The 27,480-nt window shown below is 38.6% G+C and overlaps 1 protein-coding gene across 1 annotated transcript in view; it reads left to right on the forward strand.

The window, feature by feature from the left end:
• Positions 1–16,425, forward strand: part of RPGR (retinitis pigmentosa GTPase regulator) — a 50,557-nt gene extending 34,132 nt beyond the window's left edge. The window contains exons 16-19 of the mRNA XM_017810876.1: positions 11,752–12,051; positions 12,268–12,307; positions 13,588–13,676; positions 14,744–16,425. Coding sequence (XP_017666365.1) covers positions 11,752–12,051; positions 12,268–12,307; positions 13,588–13,676; positions 14,744–14,965 — 651 coding nt within the window. The 3' untranslated portion in view covers positions 14,966–16,425. The remainder of the gene's footprint in view (positions 1–11,751; positions 12,052–12,267; positions 12,308–13,587; positions 13,677–14,743) is intronic.
• The last annotated feature ends 11,055 nt before the right edge of the window (positions 16,426–27,480 follow it).

Here is a 27,480-nt window from a genome sequence, read left to right on the forward strand (position 1 = left end):
AGAAGAAGAAGAAGAAGAAGAAGAAGAGGAAGAAGAAGAAGAAGAAGAAGAAGAAGAGGAAGGAGAAGGGGAAGGGGAAGAGGGAGAAGAAGAAGGGGAAGAGGGAGAAGAAGAAGGGGAAGAGGGAGAAGAAGAAGGGGAAGAGGGAGAAGAAGAAGGGGAAGAGGGAGAAGAAGGGGAAGAGGGAGAGGGGGAAGAAGAAGAAGAGGAAAGGGATGTAGGAGAGGAGGAAGAGGATGAGGAGGAAGAAGAAGAGGAAGAGGAAAAAGCAAAAGATAAAAGAAAAAATTATCATAATAAGCTTCCACAAAAGAAAAGCAAATCCAGGAAGTCAGAAAAGACAGAAAGTACTGCTTTACCAAACAGCTCTAAACAAACCATGAAGTCCAAACAGCGTGTAGCAAATGGTTTACATAATTCAGAACAGTTTTGGAACAATGTGCTACCTCATTATTTAACACTAAAGTAGAATAGACTACTGGACATGCATTTTAAGCCTCTTCAGGAAACTTCGGAACGATGGCAGGTTGATTTTTATTACTTAAAAAAACTTCTAATGTAGTCAAAATACATTATCATGCATTTAAGTGCCAATTTCTCGAAAAAGACTGAAGAAAATGTTTAGATTTGGGAAGCTTTTATAAGAGAAATCGTAAGCTGTTGATATAGTCATTTTTACAATCATGTTTATCATGTATGACACAGATTTAAAAAATAATGGCTGAGGAGGTAAACTGTGTTTGCCTCTTAATTAAATTGTAATGTTGTGTTGCCAACATGAATTATACATTGTAACAGTGTAATCTTCTTTGCCTTTGAATCAGCAATACATCAATATTAGTTGCAGGACAGCTTACTTGTAACTGTGCCTTATATGAAAGGTGTGTCGGTAAATTAGCAAATATACATATTTTTAAATTTTGCTGTCAGTCCATATTCATTCCCCCTACTTTTCTTCTGTTCATACATTGGTAAAATATTTGAGTACTCAGCATCAATTAAAGAAAAGATAAGTTGCCAAATTTTGGGTTAGTTGATGAGAGGTAAATGGAAATGCAGGCCTGGGTAAGTGATGGCCTGGCATTTTTCAAAGGCCTTAAGGTTGACTTTTTGTTTTGGTGTTTGGCACACAATTATGTGCAAATGCACAAGTCTCAGAATCTGGCCTAGCTTAAGTTAGAGTCAGAATGTATCTGTTCAGGGATAACTTTTAGCTTTCACCCTTGGTGAAAAGAATTTGAAAATATACTTGTAAACTTTTTTTACTTGTTTATACTGTGCAGTACACAGAAGATTCTATATCTGCCTACAAAACACTGCATTACATTAGTCATCTAACTCTAAGGTTCTCAGGAAGGGGAATATATTCTGTTGTTGTGTGAAGCATATATATGTTTTTGGTATCTGAGCCAAAGCTTCTCCTCATTGGAGGAGATCTGTGCTTTTCCCTTCTAAAAAATCACATCTGTGATCTCTCAAAAGAGGTAGAGCTAGAAGCCAGATGGAATAGTAAAGAAAGTGGCAAGAAAGTCTGAATTCTTTTTGGAAAAGACAAGGTTAATACTTCTGGAGTTTCCCTAAAATACACAAACAAGTCTTGCAAGTTATTTTTGTAAGATATTGCATTACTGTTTCAACTACTGGGGGCTGAACTGGCAAATGAAGAGATAGGGACTTGTCATATAGCACTGTTACTTAAATTCTGTGCTAATGGGTGGTCTGGGACATTTTTGTAAACAAAACTCAGTATTGACATTCATTTTCTAGCAAGATAGTTACTTAAATCCTATTTGAAAATGAGAAGAGGAGAAGAAAGGAATCAAAATGAGTAAATGTCATTCAATAAAAATGTTAATGGAATCAATACTTATGTTGGGATTATGAAACATTTTTAATACTGTTTTGTAAGATACTGGCATTAAACTCTTTGATACAATGTCTCCAGAATTCATTTTCTAAAAAACCTGTAGCAGATTAGTAGTTTGCCAGTAGATTGTAGTCTAGTTTGATCCTTCCTGTCCTACTCACCCCTTCCATATACTGCATTTCAAGGTAAGATCACTTTGGTCATGTGCCATGCCTAACTACAATGAAAAGTTAATCCAGTGACTGTATTTTGTCCCTGTGAAATGTGTTTCAAGCTTTGGAATTCTCTGGAACACATTGCCTTGACATCAGCATGTGTCTTTGAAACAAGGTAAGTATCTTCATAGTCTGATAGAGTGCAATATTTTAACAGTTAAAGGCACTTCCCAAGAAAACAGCTCTAACAGAACCCTCAGAAGTGCTGCTTTGTCACTGAACTCCTGTGAAAATACTTCCTTCTGAAACTAAGTGAAGCTATGATGTGTTATTTTATCCTTCTTGGGAAAGATTAGGATGTCACTGTGATCAAACTTTGAGTAATATTGAGAAGTATTTTTATAGGCCTAAAACTGGGCTTCTTGGATATGACACCTACATCTTTGTGATTCTAGAATTCATCTTTGGAAGAAAACTGTGTTGTGAAAAAGTCTGTTATTTCTTGTTAAAAGTATTTGCTAGAGAGAGGGAGAAAAAGGTGAGAGCACTTTAAAGCAAGTGGTTTCCAATTCCACATAGGAATGGCTCTTCATTCACTGTTTGGCTGTAGCTTTTAATCTTAATTCTTAGGCAAATGGGGGCCACTTGTTGTTCCTCTCTTACCACGTGCATCAGCATAAAGCTTTCCTAGAGTGAAGGGAAGCCAGCTCATGGGCATCTCCTCTTCTTTGTTTTGTCTGGATGAAAATTCATTGATTTGAGAACTAATTTTATGTAGTTTTGTGGATCATTCCTGTGGTGGGGGAAAAGCAGAGCATTACTGCAGCACTTCTAAGGGTTTTCCGCTGAATCGTTACATAAATTGTACATTGTGCCAATGTTTCTGGGCTTTGATGGGACTTTGGAACTCCATTAGCATAACGAGTGGAATTTAATTTAGTTTGACTCATACTGGTTTATAAAGTTTGTTACTTGTGGTTTTGTGAAAATTCAGTATGTCCTTGGTATTTATTATGGCATACAGAAAGATTTATGTGCAGCACTGAAGCAACATGGCAGAAATGCTCCTGAACTAGTTTTTAGTAGAGAAAAGAAAATCCTGCAATAGAGAGAGAAAACAACAGACAACTGCTCAGACATCTTTATTTCTACCAGTGGCTACTGGTGAATGCCTGGGGAAAAAATATTAGAATAGCACAAAAAGTAGTGTTACTTCTCCTGTGTAATTATTCAAATAGTACATTTTAATGTACCAAATACATTCAATATACTAATATACATTCAGTATAATCAAATACCAAATACCTTCTGTATAATCAATAATTTGTGGTTCAGCAGGTATAAGTATTATATTTAACAGCCATTTGCCTTCCATGAATTTCTTTCAATTGACTTTTAACCCATTTAGCATCCAGAACATATTTTGGAAAATATTTATTACATTTCTTTATACATCGTTTGAAGAAGTAACATTTTTTTTTATTTGAATCCATCTTTTGGTACTGTCATTTAATGTCTTTGTGTTCTTGTATTCTTAGAAAAAAAACCCCAAACATTTATTTCCTCTTCATGATTTATTCCCTAATGATTGTCACATGGAAAAACTGTTCAGGTCTGTGGTTTAAGTCAAATAAAGAATTAGTGATTTATTGATTTATTAATTACAGTTAATCAGCAATCAACCAGCTACACGTTCAGTTCAAGAGCAGCAATACAGCAGGTGACAGCAACATTAGACATCCATAAAATGTTAATAAGCAACCAATAATTTCTAAGCACTCCTCTGCTGCTCATCTCAGAACTTTTAATCCCCCTGCACACTTTCACAGACGTTCACAGAATTATATATGCATATACTACCTTTTACAGCAGGCATGAATTACAAGCACCTCTGGCACTTTCAGTGGGGCAGGGTGCAAGTCTGCTCCTGCCTCACAGCTCTTGTTAGAGGTGAGGGTGCTCTAGGTGGTTTTGGAATATGCTGTAGCTCAGCTCTTCTCTTATGCTTGCAAAATTTCAGCAGGTAAGTTTTTCCATTATATCTGAAAATATCAAACCATTTATTCAGATAGTAGTTCTCTTTGCATAATTGATGCTGAATAACAAAAATGTCCCTCTCCAAGCTACAGAAAATGTCTGAGTTTCATTCACTATTTTTTGTTCCAGTTTCTTATCTGAATAGATACATGGATATTTTTTAAAATGGGGCCTTTCAGAATCATGCAGAAAAGAACATCTAGTTTTTGCTTTCATTGCTTTTAGTTTTTTTTTTTTCCCTAGTTTTTATTACCTTTAAGTAATAAAACCTAGGGGGAAATAAAACCTAATACCTTTTTAAGATAAAATTTCTCCCAACATGATAATACCTTCTAGAGCTTACCTCTCAAATAACATTATGGGAAGCAGAATCAAACTCAGAAATAACAGGATCTTTAGATCTGTGAAAAGAAAAAAAAAAGGGCAACCAATATCTAATCACAGAATTCAAAAAAATTAGAGTGTTTAGTACCATGGCATTCTGTGAGCAACTGGGCAAATACTTTGCTCACCCAAAAGGCAAACCAATAGTTTTTGTCCTCAGTGAAGTTCCAAGCGTGTTCATGATCTGAAGTCACTCACTGAGCTGTCATATTTTCATACACTTCTTCATATGTTTTAATGGAGAGAGGAGAAGTTAACTTTTGCATATTGAAAGGATTTTGGAGAGATAGCTTTGGCGTAAGAAAATTGCACTGCTGAGAGCAACAGAGGCTTTATTTTTCTATTGCCAGAAGAAGAAGCAAGTACAGTTAATCACTGTCTTTTTTCTAAGAATTTATGAGAGTGCCCCTTGCTTTTTTGCTTGGCAACCTCATGCTATAATAATTTAAACAAATATTAATACCATTATCTCAAAGCCCCATACTTAGTTACAAAAATATTTATTGTCAGGGCCCTGAAATGTCAACTTTAAAGATATTTGCCATTCTGCCTTTCACGTTTTTCATATTTTTCCATCATTGAAAAATCAGAAATTACTCTTTCTGAGCTGGATTGCAGAACAATCTTCTGGAACATCCTAGGTTCAGTGTTATGGGTTTAGAGCTTTATAATTTGTCATGACTACTACACCTTTCACACAGAGTTGCATTTGTGGTTTCTGTGAAATAGAAAGTATTTGTGATGTCATATGGAGAGTGTGAGAGAGAGCTAAAGAATGGTAGCTCTAAGCAGAATTTTATATTAAATAAATACTTTATCTGTGCCTATTCCTTTAAGGACATAGATCACAGTAGTATTAAAGAGTAATGTTTCAAATTCCCTGTGTACCCATGTTAGCAAAAGAGCCTGTGCTGTGCTGTTTGACTGAAAAGTGAACAATAATGACCAACCTAATAAGAGTTTGGGATTGTGAACCACCCTGGCAGAGGCTGGCTTTCTTACTGGAAGTATAAAATACTTTACTTTCATTCTATCCAGCATCTATCCAAGGCACAAAACTACATTCATAATTAGAAACACAGCAGCAGAACTGCTGCAAAATTTAATCTCCTTTACTAGGCACTTCATTATCATCTCTGAGGAGAAAAAGAACAAAGTGAACCTGAATGTGTCCTACATCCAGCCATGCTTTAAAAACAGCCTTCCTGTGGCTGGGGGAGAACTCCCACAAGTGCTGGCACGGTGTGGAAAACAATTGCATGGCGAAGGTGGTGGGACTTGCATTACCAAATTGGGTGTGCCTTGAAAAATCTACAAGGTGAGAACGGGCTTAAAGGTTAGTGATGGTTGTGTAGGATTTGCTACTTTTACGTCAGAGTATTTTGAAGGGAGGGCTCTCCCCTTAGAAGTCCAGTCTTGCAGGCTGTAGAGGTTTTAGCAGTGAACCATGGGACATCCCTTTGAGGAATGTAGAGTCAAAGAATCTTAAAGAACCTTCCTGCCTGCTCTGGTGTTTTGGTGAAAATTTGCCTTTACCATTCTTTTTATCCAAGCACTGAGTAATAATCAGCATGATTAAGGCAGGATTTCAATGGAAAGTACAGGATTTTGGAGAGACTCGCAGTACTCTAAGCTGTGTGCACAATAAAAGCAGAAAGAAGTGACTGTCCTCATTCACTTGCAAATACGTGGGAGCTGCATGACAAACTCCAGACACCAAAACTTTTTCTATAAGGATTTGGAAAATATGCACAATATGCATCCCATTGTGGGCTAATATTCCCAAGTAATTTTTTTTCTCCATGTCTGTTAGCATTAAGAATTCATTTTATGCAGCATAGTGTCTTCCAGAGACACAAAAAGTTTTTCAGATAACATCAACATATTCTAATTTGCAGTTGCTCATTATATTTCATCTGTTTGGCTTAAGTACCCTGGAGTTATTTTGGTATGCTATTTCTGAGTAAGTGAATATTAGAGGGTATTTATGTTACTGTGTAAAATAGCTCATAAGAGATTATACTTGATGTAAACAGTCTCCAACTTGTTTTATGGTTTTCAGAAAACACCTTAAAAATTCTTTCTAGTTCTGTAGAATGTTTTTTTTCCTTTTTGCAATGGAAATTTATATTATTTGTTTGTTCTCCAAATAAAGAAAACTTTCATGAGGAGGTAGCAGTTTTGTATATGGAAGCTGCAGTATATCTGAGCTATTTTGGGGGATAAACAAAAAATTCATTCTGAGTTGCTGGGGAAAGAGAATCCTTTAGATAACTCTTTTTAAATTTGTACTGAATAGTCAAAATCTGACACAAAACTGAAAGTACAAATACTTTTTCAGAATAAAGTTTTACATTAAAATTTTATACATTGATAAGTAGTTATTTTTACTCAAACAAGAATGTAGAAATATATCTTTCCCCAAGTACACCTACAGCAGCAAGCTGGCAAGCTACAGAACAATTGCACCAAAGCAAACTCAAATAATCTTTAGGATAATGCCCTCAAAAATTACTGTCTGCTACTCTGAAATAAATATCTATGTGCAGTCTCAGAATGACAGCTAAAGTCTTGATTAATAAGTGTGATCAGATTACTTCTCTTAATGCAAAGTGTGTGCACTGCCAGCCTGTGACAAAAGTGCACAAATGGAAACTTGTGGAAACTTGAAGGTCCTTATACCTGGCATTTAGTAAATAAAATATGTTGCATAGCAAAGTATTGGCAGAAAAAAGCTTAGTAAAACAAAAATGGAAAATTAGTCTGTCCAATCAGTTTCTACAATGCTGTTTACAGCTTTGTATACACTTTTTTATTCCATTTTTCTCAGAATGACACCATCTTGTTGAAGGGCACTATTGTGATAATTGATCATCACGTGTCCAGCATAATCATTGTATCACTATGTGGGCATCTACTACTTTGATATGTTTTTTTCCATTATATTTACAAGAAGCTATAACTATCTTAAAAATTCAGTTTTTTATCGACATTTAGCAATGGAAACTCCTGCCTGACATAAAACTGATTTGCAGTTGTTTCACTGCACTATGTGCCTGAAATTACAAGTTCAGTGTTGTATTAGTATTCCAGGATACTTACAGAACAGCAGCTTTAAGGGGCTGATATAAGTATGAGGTAATCCATGTCAAGTGCTCTTGACATAGAATTGTACAATTAGGAAACCAGTATAACTGAGTTGAAGTCTAGTTATGGTGCAAGGCTCAGCTCTTCACTCAAAATTCTTTAAGTGTATTTAGCTGAGCTGTTTGTCTCCTTGACAATGTGTAAGGAAAGCCTACTTTGGCTTGTTGACTACCTCCCTTGTTCTTCACAGAAAGAGTGATTGGGCATTGGAATGGGCTGCCCAGGGAGGTTGTGGAGTCACTGTCCCTGGAGGTGTTTAAGGAAAGACTGGACATGGCACTCAGTGCCATGGTCTGGTTTACACGGTGGTGTTAGGTCACAGGTTGGACTCAATGATCTCAGAGGTCTTTTCCAACCTAATTGATTTCTGTGATTCTGTGTTTCCTTTTTGTAATTGGAAGGATAAGCTGTTAAATCTCTCATTTGAGTACTTATGTCTTTGAATTTTTGTTAGTCATTAAACTGGACAGCTTTATTTAGTCATCCTGAAATTGAAAAATAATTCTCTGAGGTTTAGAAAAACTGAGCTAATAACTTTTCAGTAGAAATACCTACAAAATGAAAGCCCAGTTCAAATGCCTGATGCCAAGTGGTTAGCACTATGTGGATTTTAAGGTATTAAGCTTTCACTGTAACTGCTGGGTAAGAAACTACAAGGTATTTATCTTAGCTTTGCTAAGAGTTTTGTCAGGTAGTATTTCCAGTCAGTTCATATCAGACACCTTGACATCATGGTCAGTATCAAGAAAATGTTACATGCCTACCTGTCCATATATCTCCAATCCATAAAGGGTAAACTGAGTCGTTTGGGAATATTTTTTCTCTCTCATCTTCCTGTAAGATCATGGTTAACGCTGTTACTTTCAATGCTGTTTTAGTAAAAAACTAACCTAGCTCATTTTCCCAGCATGGACAATTCAGAAGTGACACTGATGTGCACTAGGTTTTTGGAGAGCAAAATGAGAGGTAGCATAGGATATGATTCCTCTACCTATTCCTCTATTCAGTCCTGCATCAAAGCAGAAAGATAGTCCTAGAAATGTATTTTGTAGTTGTCTTTACTAGTGCTCTACAAAGGGAGCACTGTTCAGTCCCTTATGAAGCATTATGCCAATTGACCAACCTCATTAGACATAACACCCATCTACTAAGAGTCTTCTACTTCACAGGGAAACTCCTACTTGGTATTTGTATCATTCAGTTGTTGTATAGACATGTTAGAGGGCCATGGCGTGTTTTTTGGGCATTTAAAGGTAATGGGCTGGGCAGGTCATTGGAAAAATCTGTTCCTTAAATGATTAAAAACTCAGCTAAGCAATTCCTGGTTTATGGCTTCTTAGCAGAACACCCCCAAGGAAGAAACATGTAGCTACCTACCTCATTCTTAACTCTCTTTATTAATCTTCTGTCTGGATTTTTAACAGTTTCCTAGGCAACTAAAAACAGAAACATCTTTGTAAACCAGAGCTTTCCAGAACTCTCCATTTCAAGTGGTACACAAATTAATTACAGCTTTCTCTTCATCACTGAGTTTTTACCAGATTTTTAAAAAAATCTGCAACTAAATTTGTCTCATCAGTGGCTTTGAGATTTTCTTCCCTAGAAATATAAGGTGGCGGTGGCAAACATTATTTTGACTTCTTGAGGAGACATGGAAAGATACTATAAGCCTTCCCTTCTGAAATGCTAATTATGAGCAGCTTGTCTGCCAGAGCTCAGTTTTCATAAATGATGCAGGAGGGATCCACAATGAAATAGTTACAGCACTGTAGAGAAACCCAGTTTGCAGCTGTCATTTGAGCAAGGTCTACCATGAGACGTCTTCAGTGAGACTGTCTTTTAGCCAGAACATGACACCAGCTGAGGCAACAATAGGGAAGAGAGTGAAATTTTTTTCCCTCTCTCCTGTAGACATAAGAACATATTTTTATAGAGTATTCTGAGAAGAAATGTCATTATTCTGTATAAATCTGCCCAAAGAAAAGCCAGCTGCAGCCACTTTAGCAAAAGACAGTTATACCCACTAAGGCAATACTTTTGCCAAAACCAGGGCAAGTAAGATTATTCATCCCCTAAAGCCTGGAAAAAGCAAATTCATCCTTAAGAATGTCTTGTTATGAAGGTCTGGATTTACAGGAAAACCAGAATAAAGTCATGCAAAAAATTAAGCAAAAAAGACAGTTATACAAAATTTTGTATATGTGTTAAGTTGATATTTTCTAGACTGTTGTTCTGCTGTACTGAGGTACTAGAGGTACAAAATGTTTAAATCTGTTTCATAGTACCGACCACTGTTTTGCCCTTGAAGAAACTGGAACCTCAAGCTAAATGAAAACAGTTTGAAATATGTCACTTGTATGTTCTTTACTACTTTTTACTTTCTGTGTGTGACCTTGGCCAAGTCAGCTTCCCTCTGTCTCAACTTCAGAAGTAAAACTGTTGAAGGTATTCTTAGAACACCTTTTTATGAAAAAGGAATTTAGAGTGGAATAAGAAAACAAACTCCCTAATGCATGATGAAGAGAATAATGAAGAGATTTTATACATGTATATAATATATGCATGTAACATATATACATGATACATATATATACCTACATATATATATGCCTTAATTAGCAGCCTCAGATTTTTCAGATATTCTTTTTAATGATCAGGTGATTAATATTTTAAAATAAAAACTTATCTGTATTATGACATTCTCATATAATTCATCACCACTGGTAAAAACTCTCATAAACATGCCTGTAAATGGGCAAGCAGAAGTGGCAGTAATAAAACTGTGCTTTAAATTATGATTCAAAATGGGCTATTTTAGGAGTTGAATAGATGAGGTGACAGCCAGAGACACCTGTGGCAAACTGCAAATGCAGTAAATGGAAATGGGGTCAGTCTGTGAAGCTGCTCAGTTAAACAACAGTAGGTGTCTTCTTTGGAGTACAAGGAGTGTCTCTCACTTGCACCATTTTTTGGGGGGATGAGGAGCATGGCTCAGTTACCAAAACAAATTCATCTAGTGTGATGTTAGGTGGTGTAGGCTGTGAGCTGGGCTCCAGAATAATGCAGGTCTCCATAAATCACATGTAAGGGTGTCTCAGATTCCTGGGATGTCAGAGTGGTGCTTAGCAAAGGAGTTCCACCAAAGAGCTCTGTGCTCCAACCTCTAGAAACATTAATTCGTGGTCTCCTCCTGACCAGGAAGTTACCTTCTGATGACCATGAAAACAGTCATTGTGGAGATAAAGAAGTAAGAGAGATCAAGAAGTAAGTAAGATCAAAGAAGTAAGAGAGAATAAGGAAAACATTGGCAACAGATAGGAGACAACATTTGGGCTCAGGTATACAAAGGTGTTCAATATAAGACCCATTCCTTCACCACACTTCCAAAAGACTGTGCAGATACTTCCCACCAGTCACCATCGTGACACGGGCTGCGGTGGAACAGATGTGTTCCTCTTTTTCTGGACATTCTGATGTACTGATAAATCTTCACTGGATTGACATCAGAAGTCCATCTTGGACTTGGTTTAGGCCCTTGTATTTCTGCAATGAGAAGGAGAATGTTTCTGTTTCAAATATTGTATTTCATGCTGTTGTAAATACATAATGGCATGGTAATGACAGTCTGAATGGAGTAAGAAGGATATAATTGATTCTTTAAAAACTTTTAAAAAAATAACATTTGCATCTTTTAAAATTTATTTTATAATACCCTTGGCTAATTTATTTTACTATATTGAAGTTTTATTGTAGGCTGAAACTAACTTAAATTCAAGTTATCATGTCTGTATTGAATCACATGAATCAAAACGTATCTGGTATTTATTAATTTTCTTGGGAAATAGGTTTTAATTTTTTTTTTCAGTGTTGGAATTACTACTGCTTTTGTCAATTATGCATATTTCAAACATTTAAAAGAAATATTTTCTTTCCAAAAATAAGTTTGTTTTCATTACTTTTTCTCTGAGACACATGTTGGCGAAACATAAAGATCAGTTGCATTCCTAATGGTCACTGGAGGTCTGTTTTTTAAAAATCTATTAAAATTAGCAAACCATGAGTGGAGCCTCCTGTCTTTGTCCTCATTCTATTTGCTTGGAACATTCTCTTTTGATTTTTCTTGTTCTTAGTCAAATCCTAATAATTGATGAGCTGGTGTAGGATAAGGACCATGATATCACTGTGCACCCTGAGTTTCAAAATTATGTTTTGGCAATTTTGTCAAAGGAACAAAACTTATCTGGAGATGAAGAGATAGATGATGAGGAGGAGGAGGAAGAAGAAGAAGAAACAGAAGAAGAAGAAAAAATAGAAGAAGCAGAAGGAGAAGAGGAAACAGGAGAAGAATCTAGAGAAGGAACAGAGAAAGAAGAGGAAATAGAGGAAAAATATGCAAAAGAGAAACCTAGTAAAACACCTGAGGGAGAGAAAAGCAGTAATAGCACAATGGAAACTGGAGAGGTAAGAGCATTTAGTCTTATTAAGTTACTGTTCTCTGAAAGAATCTGGTTCTATAACCAGCATTAGTTTGAATATGTGTAGCTACCCTGTAAATGCAAAGTTGTTGTTTGGGGTGGTTTTGGTAGAGAGAGGAACACATGTAGGTGTTAATCATAAAACATCTTACTTTTTAACAAGTTTGAATGTAGAGATTTAATTGGTTTTGTCTCTCTATAGACAGAAGAGACTACTCAGAAAGAGACCATCGTTCAGCAGGGTAAGAATACAATTCCTAAAGACAAATACAACATTTCAAAAAATAAAATTGTTCTAAGCAATCCCATATTATAAAAAATACTGAATGGCACAGTTATTGTCAGTAATTGGTAAAGCAGCTGTTGAGAGGCAATGAAATTTCAGACGCAAAAAAACCATTAATAATTGTTACTGATTTGAAAGAAATAAATACTTTTCCCAGTCATGTATTGGAGGAAGTCCATGAGAAGGACTTTCTCTTAGCAGGGCTGTATCTTACTTGCTAGGAGCAGTTCCAGTTGTGCAGTGCCAAAGTCACAGTAATTGTGTTATCTCACTTCAGCTGAGAACCTTGTCAAAAGTCTTCCTCGTCTTTGCCAACTTCCTCATCACGTTTGCAGACTATTTTAGGTGAAGTGTGATAATTACTGAACTCTGTTCAGAGATGCTGAGGATGTAAGTCTAGATGTTCCCTGGAGTTTTGATGACAGTTTTTGTGAATTATATATTCCTTTTTAAAAGCTGGGGAGCACAAAGTTGGGTGCCCCATATATGAAGGGCTTCTTTCGTTTTAGAAATTCTGGAATAATCTATAATTGTTCTTTTGAAATAGAATAACAAATGTGATTAAAAAAAAAGCCTTTATTATAATAAAGCCTTTATAAAGAAGAAGCTATGCCATTTATTTTCAATATTATAGTATAAATAGCTTGTACAGAATGGATACTTAAATATTTTTCCATTATCTAGTGATCTGGAAGTTTTGATATTAAGTTCTAAATTTATATGATTTTTACAGGGAGGATAGGAAAATTTCAACACAGGAACATCAACTCAAATGGAAAGTTTTTCCATTCCCAGAATTGTTTCTATGGAATAAAATTCATGCTTAACTGTAACTCCTGCCCTAACAGCCAGCTTTCCCAAATTAGAATATACTTTCAAATCAGTGTGCAAGACTTTGTCATCTGTCAGCAAGAGCAAACTACGAGTGTTAAGTCAAAATATTTTATATAGTGTCACTACCATAAGTGTTCTGTTCTTGAGAATCAAGCATCTGAAGAGCATTATAAGGGCATTATATAGAGAAATTAAAAAAATAAAAATAGTCTTTTCAGGCTGGGTGTCAAGTTGAAATGAATATTCTGATTGCCTTTTTTTTATGATCCACATTTTTTGTGACTTCTACTTCAAAAATAATTTGAAGAACAATTTTTTGGGGTTGTTTTCTGTTTTTCTGTGATATTTTTATGATTTGCATGAGTCAGAGAGAAGTTTATATAAATGTTTATGTTATTTTAGAAGAAGAAAGCACCGACAATCATACTGTGAAAAATTCTTCAGAGAACAATGATGACCAAATAACTGGAGGAATTGTTGGGAGAAAAAAGGTAGGTGGCCTGGTTTTTCCTTCTAGTTTCATGAGTGAGCAAGGTGGCAGTGGGCAGTTACCAATGCAAATACCTCAATTTACATGATCTGCACAAATAATTAAACTGCTGAGCAACCTGTTCCTCCTCTTTAAGATTTGATTTTATTTTGTGATAATTGTCCAAATAATTGCTCTCTTAGAATAAATCATAGTAGAAATGAGATAAAGCCCATTATCACCTGTTCATGTAAAAGACAGGTTGTTCATCACATCACATCACATCACATCACATCACATCACATCACATCACATCACATCATCACATCACATCAATCACATCACATCACATCACATCACATATTGGTGAGGTGAAAACTTAGGACTTGATTCATATGGGACATTATCTATTTTCCCTCATATTTCTCTCTGAAAGCAGCAGCTAAGCTAGTTTATCTTGCATCTATTTCCAACATGATTTGGGGATCATATATATCTATATATGTGTGTATAAGCATGTTGAGGAGTACCTGATATGGAATTTCTTACAGGTTTAGGATCCAGAGGCTTCTGCAGAAACTGGCTGCTGTGTTTCCTGTTGAACAAAGACCTTAAGCACCAGTTAACTCTGAGCACGTGTGTAGTCTCACTGACACAAGCACTGTCATTAACTTTAACGGGAGTACACACGTTTTTAAGGAAGCATATTAAACACTTACTGCTCTGGGGCTTTGGAGATCTGAACCTGTATTTTTTGGACCTTGCCTCAGATTCTTATTTGAAAGAAACCCAAATAATTGCACCACTTGCAGTATTTAGTACAAACTGTACAATGTATAATTTAACAAAATGCAATCATTTTAACTTCTCTGGTTCACATGTACTATTTTGACACATTTCAAATATTGCAAATGTTTTTCATTAACATTTTGAAGCAGTCGTTTTGTTTTTAAGAGATTATTTATTTTACCAAGGAGAAATTTACAACCTCAGTTGACCTTGTCATGCACAAAAGGGTTTGTGGTTTTTAATCTTGAATTTCAGAGCTAACTGTTTTGCACATATTATTTACCTGTTTTTTTACTTCAGTTTTCCCTGTTTAAGCGAAAGCCACTGACAGGCCAGAAGAATGTATGTAGCAGAAAGGAAGACAGATCTGAAAAGCCATTACAGACTGAAGGAAAAGAAAAGGAAGATTTACCTGGTGAAGACAGTAAGGATGAAAATCAGAATCATACATTGGAGAATTCCAGTGAAACTGTGTCTAACCAGGACAGAAGGATGAAAGTTAATACATGTATGTTACTCTAAAACTGTTATAATATGTGAGAATGTGACAGTCTTAAAGCACATAGTGCAATTTTTACTTGAAAACAGTTATGACTTGCAATGTTGGTGGCTGCTTTTTTTGATTGATTTGATTGCTGTAATTTTAAATAGGCAGATGATTTTCTTGATATTTATTGGTAATTTTAATTGTTTAAATTGATATACTTATCAGCACCTTGCTGGAGTTCTGTGGCCTTACCTGTTGGTGTTCTAAAACAAAATGTGGGGGTTTTGTGTGAAAAGTTGAATGCAGTCATTTTATGTTTTTTTTCTAAATAATTTTATTCTGCGCCAGTCTACAGAGTACCACTTTCAGTATGATACTCTTGCAAAATTATATCTGATGTAAGATATTATTTGATTTAACAACTTAGTTAAGAATACTGGAGGTACTCAGTTACTTACAAACATGTTTTGACTTAGAAAAGTAGCAATAAAACTTTCAAGTTAAGGTGTAGGCCATTATGGAAGAAGTTACTTGAGTTCATGCCTAATTTCATGTATGGCAGCAGTCCCATAGGGAACAGTACCTAAGAGCAGTATGTAAGAAAGTATGTAAGTAACTATCCTGCCAAACTGGCACTTGGAGAAACCTTTTATTTCTGAGAGGTGCTGAACACCTTTACTCCTGCTGAGATCAGAATAAGCTGTTGGGCCTCTCTCTTCACAGGATCAGGCCCAGTGAAAACTGGACATCATCACTCTTGTTTCACTTGGATTCTAATCCTATATTCTTTGAACATCCATATCTAGTGAAGCTTTTCTTACAGGAAAATAATGTAACCGGAATTACTGTGGCATATGTTGGTATGCCAGACAGATCATGGTGGGATAAATATTCATGATTTTCTCAGGCAGCTTGGCTTTTCTTCAAATAGAGACTTTGCAGCAGGAGCAATGAATCTCATTATTGGTATGGAAGAGCAGAATGTTTGCTTTTTTAATTAGTGGAAGAGGCAGAAGTCACAAACTGACTATCTGATTACTGACATTCCCACTAAATAAAATTTGATTTCTGAATTTAGTCAGGTGAATAATAAATATAACCCTTAGAATCATAGATATATTAAAGATGGAAAAAACATCTATGATCATCGAGTCCCACAGACAACCCTGCACCACCATCTTCCCCACTACGTCATGTCCCTGAGTGCCGTATCTACACGCCTTTTGGATAGTTCCAGGGATGGTGACTCCACCCCTTCCCTGGGCACTCTGTTCCAATCTTTTCAGTGAAGAAAATTTTCCTAATATCCAACCTGAACCTCCCCTGGCAGAACTTGAGGCCATTTCCTCTCATCCTGTCACTTGTTATGTGGGAGGAGAGACTGATGCCCACATCACTACACCCTCCTTTCAGGGACTTGTAGAGAGCAGTAAGGTTTCCCCTGAGCCTTCTTTTCTCCAGGATAAACACCCCCAACTCCCTCAGCTGCTTCTCCTTGGATTTATGCTCCAGTCCCTTCACCAGCTCCGTTGCCCTTCTCTGGAAACATTCCAGCACCTCAGTGCCTTTTCTGAAGTGGGAGGCCCAAAACTGAACCCAGTACTCAAGGTGTGGCCCCACCAGTGCTGAGGACAGAGGGATAATCACTTCCCTACTCCTGCTGGCCACGCTCTTGCTGATACAGGCCAGGATACCATTGGTCTTCTTGGCCACCTGGGCACACTTCTGACTCATGTCCAGCTGCTGTAGGTCCTTGTCAGCTGGGCCACTTTCCAGCCACTCTGCCCCCAGCCTGTAGCACTGCATGGTTTCCTAAGCCCACGTTGTCTGGGCCTGATCCCCTGGCTGTCCCTGCACATGCCATGTGGTTGCACTCAAGATAATCTGCTCCATAGTCTTCCCTGGCACTGAGGCCAGGCTGACAGGCCTGTAGTTCTTCAGATTGCCCTTCTGACCCTTCTTGTAGATGGGCATCACATTTTCCAACTTCCAGACACCTGAGACCTCCTCTGTTAGCCAGGGCTGATGATAAACAATGGAAAGTGTCTCAGTGAGCTCTTCCAACAGGTCCATCAGTACCTTTGGGTGGGTCCCATCTGGCCCCATAGACTTCTGGACCCTTACCGTGATGAATGTGATACAGGGCCTCTGTTTGCCCCTTAATAAAATATGCTTAGGTTTTTTAATGAATATAGACAAGCTCTAGCATAAATATAAAACAAAGAATTTTTTATAAGCTGAGCACTTTTCAGGATACTTTACAAGGGAGAGATTGTCAGAGTTGCTTAAACTTTATATAGTGTGGTCAGAAGTGCCCAGAGTTGTTTTTGTCCTAGAAGTTGATTCACCTGAACTCTTTGTCCTTGTAAGTATGGCAAGGTGCTCAGATTCTTTCAGAGAGCCTCCTCTACGCTACAGTAATCATCATATTAAAAACCTGGATCCTTGGATCATCCTTTGCCAGAGTTAAATAAGATCCTTTTGTTTCTGTTAGTTTTCTTCAGGATATTCCTGTGTTCTACAATGTACCTTACATGAGCTATTTTTTGTCTGCATTATATTTAAATAATTTTTTGTTTTCCTGAATGCACATGTGGTTTCTATTCTACTTGGATACTGTTGAGAATAGTAAAGTGGAAAAGGGGAAATGAAGTAAATGTTACCCTCATTAATTTAAATAAACACTAATTATTTTTTTAGCAGGATATCAGTCACAGAAATTGTTACTGTAAGGACAATTTCTTTTTTAAAAGGTGAACTAATTTAGTGAGAAATATTACTTTAAAGTGGGAATTATCCTTAAATCTAATGCTAAAGAAGTTTATGTAATGGACTGTAAACTGCTGTATGTCAAAGCAGTTTCAGGGACTTGTACATTTATCTTGTTCATACCCTTTGCTTAACAAGAAGCAGGAACAATTTAATCTATTTGGATGTCTTTTTTTACATATCTTCCTTGTTAATAAAAAGATTAAACAAATAAAAGAAGTTGCATGTGTATTAATTTAGAGGGTATTTTCACAAGTTCACAAATGTGAGGGTGTTTTTTTACTGAAAGGTTTTCATAAACTGGCGAGTAGCAAAGAGGTCTAGAAACATTCACAGTACATTTTTCTCTGTCATTTTCTTACTTTCACAAAGGCAACTGTATCAACTTAAATTTTTATTTCTCATTTTCACAGTCCTGTCATACAGCTGAGATTGTACTTTAGAATTGTTGGTTTTCTAAATTTCATTATTGAACCCATCACTAGGTGGAGTTTGTGCTCTTCAAAGGTGTAACCCAGCCTCTGGAGCCAGAAATTTTCCTTCTCCTGGCCCCTGAAATGCAGTTAAAGATACTCACTCTGTATCAAATTTTCTGTTTCAAAATTCTCAGAAAACTTTATGTTTTCTGGCATTAAAGTACTCTGGTAGTTTATATTTATAAAGTGTATTTTTAGAGTTTTAGACTGTGTATTTGAAAAACTGTAAAGATAGAAAAGTATAATTACTCATTTATTTCTCAATATATACACAGATGGACAGTGGTCAAATTATGATACATAAATATACATCTATATGCACTCATACATATATGTGTGTATTTATATACAAAGACACACGTATATATAGACATATGTATGTATGTGTATATGAATATGGATGATCAAACATGTACCTGACCTCCTGAAATTTTCATTTAATCCAAATATTTGCCTATGTATGTTTACTGATTTCCAGAGGCCCGGGATTCATTTATTCACCTACTGTTCCTACGCAGGTTTGTGGTGATTCAAGTAGAAAAGGAGGGAACATGCTGTTTAGACAGTATTTTATATGCCCAAAGTTAATAATCATCATTATCATCATCACTGAATCATAGGATCATAGAATATTAAGGAATGGACCTTAAAGATCATCTACTCCCAACTCCTACTGCCATGGGCAGGGACACCTCCCACTACACCAGGTTGCTCAAGGCCTCATCCAACCTGGATTTGAACCGAAAAACCCCCTCCAAACCACAAACAACAACAAAAAAAACCCAAATAAACAAACAAAACTAAAAATCACTTTGTTTACTTTTATTTAATAATAATAAACAATTTTGTGCAACTTTTTCCTTTTTCTTCCAGAAAATACTTGTATAATATGCAAAATACATCTAGTCTTTGTCCCTGGGGAATACTTTAAGTCATACTGTCAACATTAGGGTAGTTGAAGTAAATTGAATTAATATCTTAATGGTAAACTGCTGTAAATCCTGATAATCATGCACACACACAAGCTAATCTTACATGACTGTTGATAGACTAAGTATGGGCTCACTTAAAACACACTCATGAATAAGACATGAACTTGTTCAGCTCTTGGCAACTGGTTTTGACATCTACCATTTTTGACATTTAGTTAATATATCAGCAGTGCTTTCTTGCACAAGAAGCCCATTCTGTACTCAATTTCTGTTGAAATTGCTGGCCCAGAAAGGGGTGGTTCTCAGAGCAACACAATCACACTACCACTAACAATACTGCTGTCCCTACTCTCTACTTCTAATGCCCCGGGTGAAGGACTAACACTCCACTCAGATTTATGGGCTGTGCCTAGCAGCATGGCTGCTTAATAACACAGGAAAATAAATGTTTCAAAAATACCCACGTTAACAGTAGAAAGGAAATCTATTTGAGTTAGATATTAAAATCCAATACTGAGCATATTTTAAAAGACCCAAGTGTTGTATAGGAAAATTATAACCATTTACTGCATGCTTGAACTATTTTATCTCTTTAAAATATAAATAAACTAACTATTAAATTCTCTCTGAACGCTTTTAAGGGCTTATTACTTACACTACTCACTATTAACAGGGCTTTACAGCATTTTCACTCCCTGTTATGCCTAAATTAATTTGAGAACCTAAATAGTGTTCTGGTTAAGAGTGATGAGACCCCTATCAGTGGTGAGAATTGAAGATATGAATGCTTTGGTAGTAGGTCTGCTTTGCTCAGTATCTCATACTGATGAGCTCTCAAACTTCACCCCTATTTGCCTTCCAAGACTGTGTTGGAATTACATTTTAATCATGCTATATAATTTTTCATATATGATCTGGTCTCTTTTTCAGGACCAGATAGTAATGACTCAACAAAGGCATTGCAAAATCTAAATCTGGCTAAACTGTAGTTCTTGTATTTTTTTTTTCAAGAAGTCTTTTATTTTCAAGACCATTCTCATTTGATGGTGAAATTGTTTAGATACAGCTGCTTCCAATCACACTCATCAAAAGCTGAAGAGATATTAAGAGTTAGAATTTTGAGGGATGTTAACAGCTTAAAAAAATAATAATACAGAGGGGTTTTTTTTCAGTATATCTACTAAACAGGAAACCATTTATCTTCTGTTTGATCACATACTGATGCATCAGTCAGTGTCTAACTGAGAATGCAATATTGTCTTCCCCCAAAAAAATTCTGGTTTTCTGCCAGCCTAAGACGCAGTGAGTGGGACATGTGGACCCCACCAGATGGAATATAAAGGCAACTGATGTTCTCTAAGACTTGCTACATATATATATATAACATATATACATACCATGTATGTGCTCTCTGTGTACCTGATCTACACCTTCATGTTGAAATTTTCCACAACAAGGTTTTTGGTAGGGGAGAAATTCTGGGAAAGTTAGTCTTGCCATTTCCTTTATTCCTGGAAGGAAAGGCGTGAGGCCACCATTAACTAGGAAGACCCAAGGAGATTTCTACAGATCACTGACGCAGGGAGGAGTAAGTGCTCAGGGATAGAACACGGAGCCAGAGTGTGCTGCCCTGAAGAACATTTCATTTCCCTAAAATGAATTATTTCTACAGTCAGGGCAGTATCTTTTTTTTGTATTTTTGACAAGGAGTGTGCCATTAAGGTTTAGGTGTGACCTAAGAAAGAAAATTATTAGGAGATAACTTAAGATTATCATTTCACACAAGAAACTATGGGATCATCATCTCTGCTATTTAAGATCACAGAACAAGAATTTCCATCAGTGTACATCTTCCTGATGTTTTTAGCCAGTGATGCCTTCTTGTAGGCTGGTCTCTTTAAGTGTTTCTTTTCTGTTTGTCATCTTGGGAACCCAGGTTTTTATTGGAAAACATGAATATATCACTTAAAAATGCAAAATGAGCAGTGTCTTTGACAAGCACAGTTCGTGCAGTGGAGATGCCTTTTGAAAACTGCACTGAGCAAAAAATCTACTTTGCGTGAAGGGATGATCATGGGCTGGCACTGGGGATTCACAGTCACATGCTGACAGCAGCAGCATGGTAAGAGTGAGGAATTTTGTCCATCATTCTCCAGACAGTACCCTACGTGACACACATCCACCTGCCTCTGTCTGACCATGTCTCCCTCCAAATATTTTTTGCCATTTTTCCTGTTGATGCCTCCTGTTCCTCACCAGAGCAGTGCCTATGGAAAGGCTGCTCTTCCTGCCTGTTCTCTTCACAGGCCAATCCCAGTCTTTGCTTCCATTTCAGTCTCCCTCTCCTGGACTCTTTGTCAGAGCATCTGAAATGTCCCAACACTGGAGTGCTCTCCTCCAGCCTGCAAGCACCCAGAATGGGTGTTAAAAGGGACAAGTGCCCTAGCAAAGCTCATATGCTGACATCCAGAGGCTGAAATCCAGAGGGAAAAATTTGGCCCTAGGAGCTGGCAGTGGAAAGCAGCTGGAAAGAAAGTCTAATAACAAAAAACACTGAGCAACGAATGAGTGTTTTTAAGCGTTGCTGCCACTAAACATCACGAGAAAGTAATTAATAAACTCCAAGTATTCTAGGAATGGTACAGAAGAAATGCATTATTATGATTATTATTTTATTTTGAGACCGTCCCTATTTCTGCAGATATTACTTAAGTAACTCTAAGTATCAGAGCGTTCAGTCAGGCTGTTCATGGGTCTAAAACACCATGTGGTGTGGTTTGCGTTGGGTCCCCATTTGTCGTGCTCTTATGACTAATTAGATCTTAGCTGGGGCTTCCAAAACTTAATTGCACACAGCTGGGTTGTTGAGGTATTGTTTTTGTTTCCTTATCATTCTTTTACTATTTGGAGGAAAAAATATTAGATTGTTAAACTTTATTAAAATTTGTATTTTAATTAATTTCTCTTCTCCATCAAAAGCTGTATTTTTATTATCATTGTAACTGCAGTTGTTACAGCTATTTTGGTACAGAATAATAAAATTATACCTCTGAACTGCTATTAAAAAAAGCAGGAAAGAAAAATTATTTCTTAAATTAACAGTTTGACATAAGATGAATATATCTTTAAGTCTCCAAGAGCACTTAAGTTTGCTTTATTTCTTATTTTTTTATTCAACCAAGACATTTTCACACATTTTTATACTGTACTGTTGTTTGATTTCGGTTTTGGAAGTGTTAATTTGTCTCAGAACAATTAAAACATGAATTTTCTGTGAAAATCAGACTGAATAATTCTTGTGTAATGCCAGGAGTGCCAGGAACTCCAAAAAACCACAAGCTTAAATATTTGGAATTTTTTCTATGAAAGTTAAAAGCTGAACGGTGAGGACAGAAAAAGGACTATGCTTTCAAATTCAACATACGCGACATTTGTTTAATCCATTCCTAGTTCCACATGCTTTCTGCTATTAAATGGTGCCTTAAGGAAACTACTTTATAAAAATCTAATTTGTATGGCAAATTAAATTTTTTTTAAAGTTGGCTTGAATTTGTCCTTCAAGCCCCAGTCTTTTGGGTGATTTCACATAGCTGTCATTCTGACAAAGACGTAGAATAAGGGTTACATTGCACAGGGAAACTCCAGAGCTGATTTGAATCTAGATGAACGCCCACCTCAGTACTGGCCTTTTTTCAAGGCTGATTTCAGGCAGTCCATGAAGGATGCATTCACACGGATAGTTATGCTCGCACTTGCATGTAAATTTGAGCTGTAGCTTGCAGACTGTGTAAGCTCTTAAGTCTCTTGCCTTTCTCAGGGCAGTTAGAACGCTCCAGGGGTTGGATGCTAGTGGAAAACCAGCATCCCAGGCGAGCTCTCACACAGTGCACACAGTAAGCTTTGCAGAAACCCACGCAGTCAGCAGCCAAGACATAGTAAAACCCAGTCTGCAAACACCTGTTGTTAAGCTGTCTGAACGGATGGAATTGCACATAAGCATCAAGACCAACACAAAAGCAGTTTAAAATCTCATTGATTCCAGTGGATCAAATAGGATTAATGCCTGTACTGACCTGGACACCACACCTGCAGTGCACCGATCGCACCTACTACTGACGGCTTCGCTTCTCACGCTGAGGAGATAAGCAGACAAGGGGGATTTGTCACCACCACCAAATTTCTGTACTGTGGCAATGCAGTCTGAAATGGCTCAAAAAGGCTACAGGAGAGAGCCTGTGACCTATGGGCTGGGTGGTACTGGGACAGCTGAGAGAGAAGCTGCAGCCACACTAACACTTCTGCTGGCAGTGGCTTCTGTACAACGCTATCACACTAGTACAGACATTATACTCCTAGAACTATCTAAATGAAGGCCAGTGTTTTGGAAATGGGCAGCTACAAGGAAAGTGCACAAAGAAAAAGCTTCAAGCACCTCCGTTGTTCCAGCACATTGAAATGCTGAACTCTTACCAAAGCCTTGCAGCATGGATGAATTAGCGAGATTATCACTATTTATTACAGATTTCTAACATTTTGCTTTATCTTGTCTATGATATCAATGCCAACAAAAAAAAGCACTGTTTATTTTAAACAGTCTTTTTAGTATCTTCTCACATGGAAATCTAACCATTCCTTAGGCTGTTAAACTGCAATGGCTCTGATGATACAGACTTTGATTTTGTTACTTTTTTTTCTTTTTTTAATAAACAAGGAGTTCATAGCAGAATATCAAAGCCCAGCATACTCAGACTGCCTCTACACAGGGCAGGGCATGTCGGAGAAGAGATGGTGCTGAGGCCCAAGTGCCCAGCCATATTCATCAGGTATTTTACTCAAGAGGAGCTGTAGCCTGGCCTCGTGGGTGCAGAGGAGATGCACTCGTTCCTGTGCTTTTTTCAGCCTCAAGCACCAAATGTAGCTTTTTCAAGTGGGGAGGTATTCAGGGGCATCCCTGATCCAAACAAAAACTCAGGTGAGAAGAAAACACTTTGGAGAAAGCTCCCAAACAGAGCACAGATAATTTTTGTTTTAATTGCCAACCAAATCCTTTCTTTCCTAAGCCACTTTGGTATAACCAGGCTCAAAGTGTGGCAAAATAGGCACCTCTTCTTCTGTTTCCAGACTAACATTTCCCCTTGAGATGACTCTCCTCCTTCTGCAACTCAGTGCCTCTTATTTTTAAAGAAATACTACTTTCCTGACTAGCGATTATTTCCCTTTTTGTCTGTGCTCTGCTGCAAACAGCAGTGTACAGTGGGTCCCTAGGAAATCCCTGGGTTCTCTCCCCTGTATTGCCCCAGCACACAGATTCTTTACAGGCAGGACACTGGGTGGGGCCAGGGCTTTCCCACACTCTTCAGTTTAGAGCACAGACTAGGTACTCATGGTGGGAAGTGTAAAAAGAAACAAAAAATAAGTCTACCTGTAGGCAAGATGCAGGGTTGACAGATCTCAAATTGAAAGGGTTGGAACATATGATGCTCTGCCTTAAGCCTTCACTTCCATAGGCTTGGAGTGACTGGGGAATTCTCTTTCATTTGACAGGCAGAAAGAAAAGGCTCTGGTCTTTGTGGTTATGGAACTAAGCCTGAAAATGTGACTGCGCAACACTCTGTCAGCTCAAAAAGTTAATGGGAAATGTGATGACTCCAAAGTTTTTTTCTTACTCTCATGACTGAGGATTTTTTTGAACATTTGAGGCCATCTGGCCCTCTGCAAAATGCTGAGCAACCAGAGCAGTTCATCTTGAAAAGCACAGTCTCTTTCCTTGCACTGCTGCCTGCAAGATTCCAGGCCTGTGTAGGCAGACACTGCCACTGGGATGAGATGGGTTGGGATGGGATGTAGGCCATGTTCCCAGAGAGGTCCCACCTTGCCAGTTAAGGGACTGGAGCAAGCATGAGGGGTTCATCCTCCCCATACTCTTCTCACTCACGGGCAGCATCAGGCAGCGAGGGCTGCCTACTTCACTGCCTTGGAGAGAAGGATGGAAAGACATCTGTGACAGACACACTGTCCCAGCCCCTCAGTACCCTGGTTAAGGTCAGCCTGGCACAGTAAGTCTGGGCTTGTGGCACCAGGTGGGGACCCAAAACCTGGGCTGCATCAAAAACAGTGCAACCAGCAGGTCGAGGGAGGTGATTCTGCCCCTCTGCTCTGGTGAGACCCCACCTCAATAACTGGGGTCCTCAACACAGGAAGGCCATTTTGTGTTGCAGCTAGTCCAGAAGAGGCCACTAAGCTGATCAGAGGGATGGAGGAAAGGCTGCGAGATTTGGGATTGTTCAGCCTGGAAAAGAGAAGGCTTTTTGGTGACCTAACTGCAGCCTTCCAGTACCTGAAAGGAACTTAGAGGAAGGATAGGACAGGACTATTTACAGGAGGATGTAATGACAAGAGGGAATGGGTTCAAACTGAAAGAGAGAAAGTTTAGATTAAGTATTAGGAAAAAATTCTTTACTGTAAGTGTGCTGAGGTGCTGAAACAGGTGGCCCAGAGAAGTTGTGGATGCTCCATCCCTGGAAGTGTTCAAGGCCAGGCTGAATGACGCCCTGTGCAACCTGGTGTATTTGAAGGTGTCCCTGCCCACGACAGGAGGGTTGGAACAAGATGATTTTCAAGGTCCCCTTCCAACGCAAACCATTCTATGATTCTATGACCTCTCGCGGGTCCAGGGCACCATCGGACGATTCCTGGAGGCCACGTCGGAGGGGAGAGGGCCGGAGGAGCCCCTCGGAGGGCAACGCGAGGCTCGACTGCCTTCCTTCTCGCTGCTGCCGCCGCCGGTCCCGGAGAGCGGAGGCGGAGCAGGGGAGGAGGATGAAGGAGGAGGAGTCTTCGGCGGCGCCCGGGAGCCGCTCGGAGAATGTCTCCGTCCCACTCCTCCTCCTCCTGCCCCTTTGCCGCGCAGCCCTGGGCCGGGAAGAGCCGCCGTTCGGAGCATGGGGAGCTGCTGGCTGCGCCTCGCCGCGCTGCTCGCCCTGGGCGCCCGGCCCAGCCTGGAGTACCAGGGTAGGGAAGGGGATGAAGGGGGCGGCGGGTCCAGGAGCCCTCTGGGGGCGTGGGGAGCGGAGCCGTCTCCTCCGGTGGGGGCAGCGGCAGCTCCGCGGTGTCCCCGGCAGCCCGAGGGGCCGGGGAGCCCTCGCTGCTCTCTCGCTCCCCGCCCGGAGCGCTTTGTCTCGCCCTCCAGCTCGTCCTGCCCTCGGCTCGTCCCGGGACGGCCGCCAGCTCGGGTGAACCCGCATCCTCGGTGTGGAGCCCCGGGTTATTGGGCGCGATTAAAACTCTCACCCGTGTAGGGTTTAAACACGCGGGGTGCGGTTTGGTGGCAGCCCGTCTCGCTTTCACACGGGGCATCACATCTGCATCTCTGTGCCATCACCTTGGCACACTTAGGGAGGGCTGAGAGAGGAGAAGACATCCCCTCAACGCTGCTGAAGTAGAATAGAGGATCTGTATTGTCCTTAATTGTAAAGAGAGGGTGAATATACGCCCAGTGGGCCAGCCCTGCCTCTGGGACATTGGCACTTAAAAGCCTTTCACCAGTTTTTGTGCTCGCGTGAGACTGCACATGCAGTGATCTCAGTTTTCAGTGTGAAAAATGAATGGGTGGATCTGACTGGTTTCTTAGGCATCTAGTAATTAAAAAAAAAAAAAAAGCTAGTGCTATTCCACTTCTGTTTACACTTCCTTTACCAAATTTGAAATGAGCTCAAATTTAGGTCTGTTTCCATGCAAAAGGAAGTGGGTATGCAGGGCTGACTGTTTTAAAGCAGCTGCATCTTGTCAGATTAAACATTTCTGATTTGGCAGATACGGCAAGCAAAGCCAGTGTAAACTGACATGTGTGGTGGTTTAACAGGTGTAGTCAATGAGAATTTGTGGTCAGAACAGAGCCTTCAACATAAGTGGATATTGCTTCAAATAGAGGTGCATTAGTGTGAGTTGAATGAGAGGAGAGGAAGTGAACAGGTGAGAAAGGTTTCTAATGCATCTCACAGCTGTGTGTGCAGAGAGCCTCTGTGTGTTGGCAATACCCAATTTTCATATCCTGGAGCTATTCCTACTCGAAACATAGTTCTTCCCATGGAGAGGCGTAAAGTGGCATAATGGTGGTATTTGTGAGTTGAGGTTAGCTTTCCTTATTTTTGTTGGAATTCTCCAAGTGGCTCTTTTCCAGCCTGAAAGATGTTGGAACGCACGTGTATCTTCTTTGTTTACAAAACACTAAGGTATTGGACACATCGGTTGCCAAATCAACAAAGACAACAGAAGTTTCTGTCCTGGCATTTCTCTGAGGACCATTGTACTGCCAAACTCTATTTTCTTAGGAAGATGAGTGAATGTATTACTCTGAAGTTCATGTGAATGTTA

Source organism: Lepidothrix coronata, unplaced genomic scaffold (genome assembly GCF_001604755.1).
Source record: "Lepidothrix coronata isolate B3197 unplaced genomic scaffold, Lepidothrix_coronata-1.0 Scaffold30, whole genome shotgun sequence".
In the NCBI taxonomy this organism is placed as follows: Eukaryota; Metazoa; Chordata; class Aves; order Passeriformes; family Pipridae; genus Lepidothrix; species Lepidothrix coronata.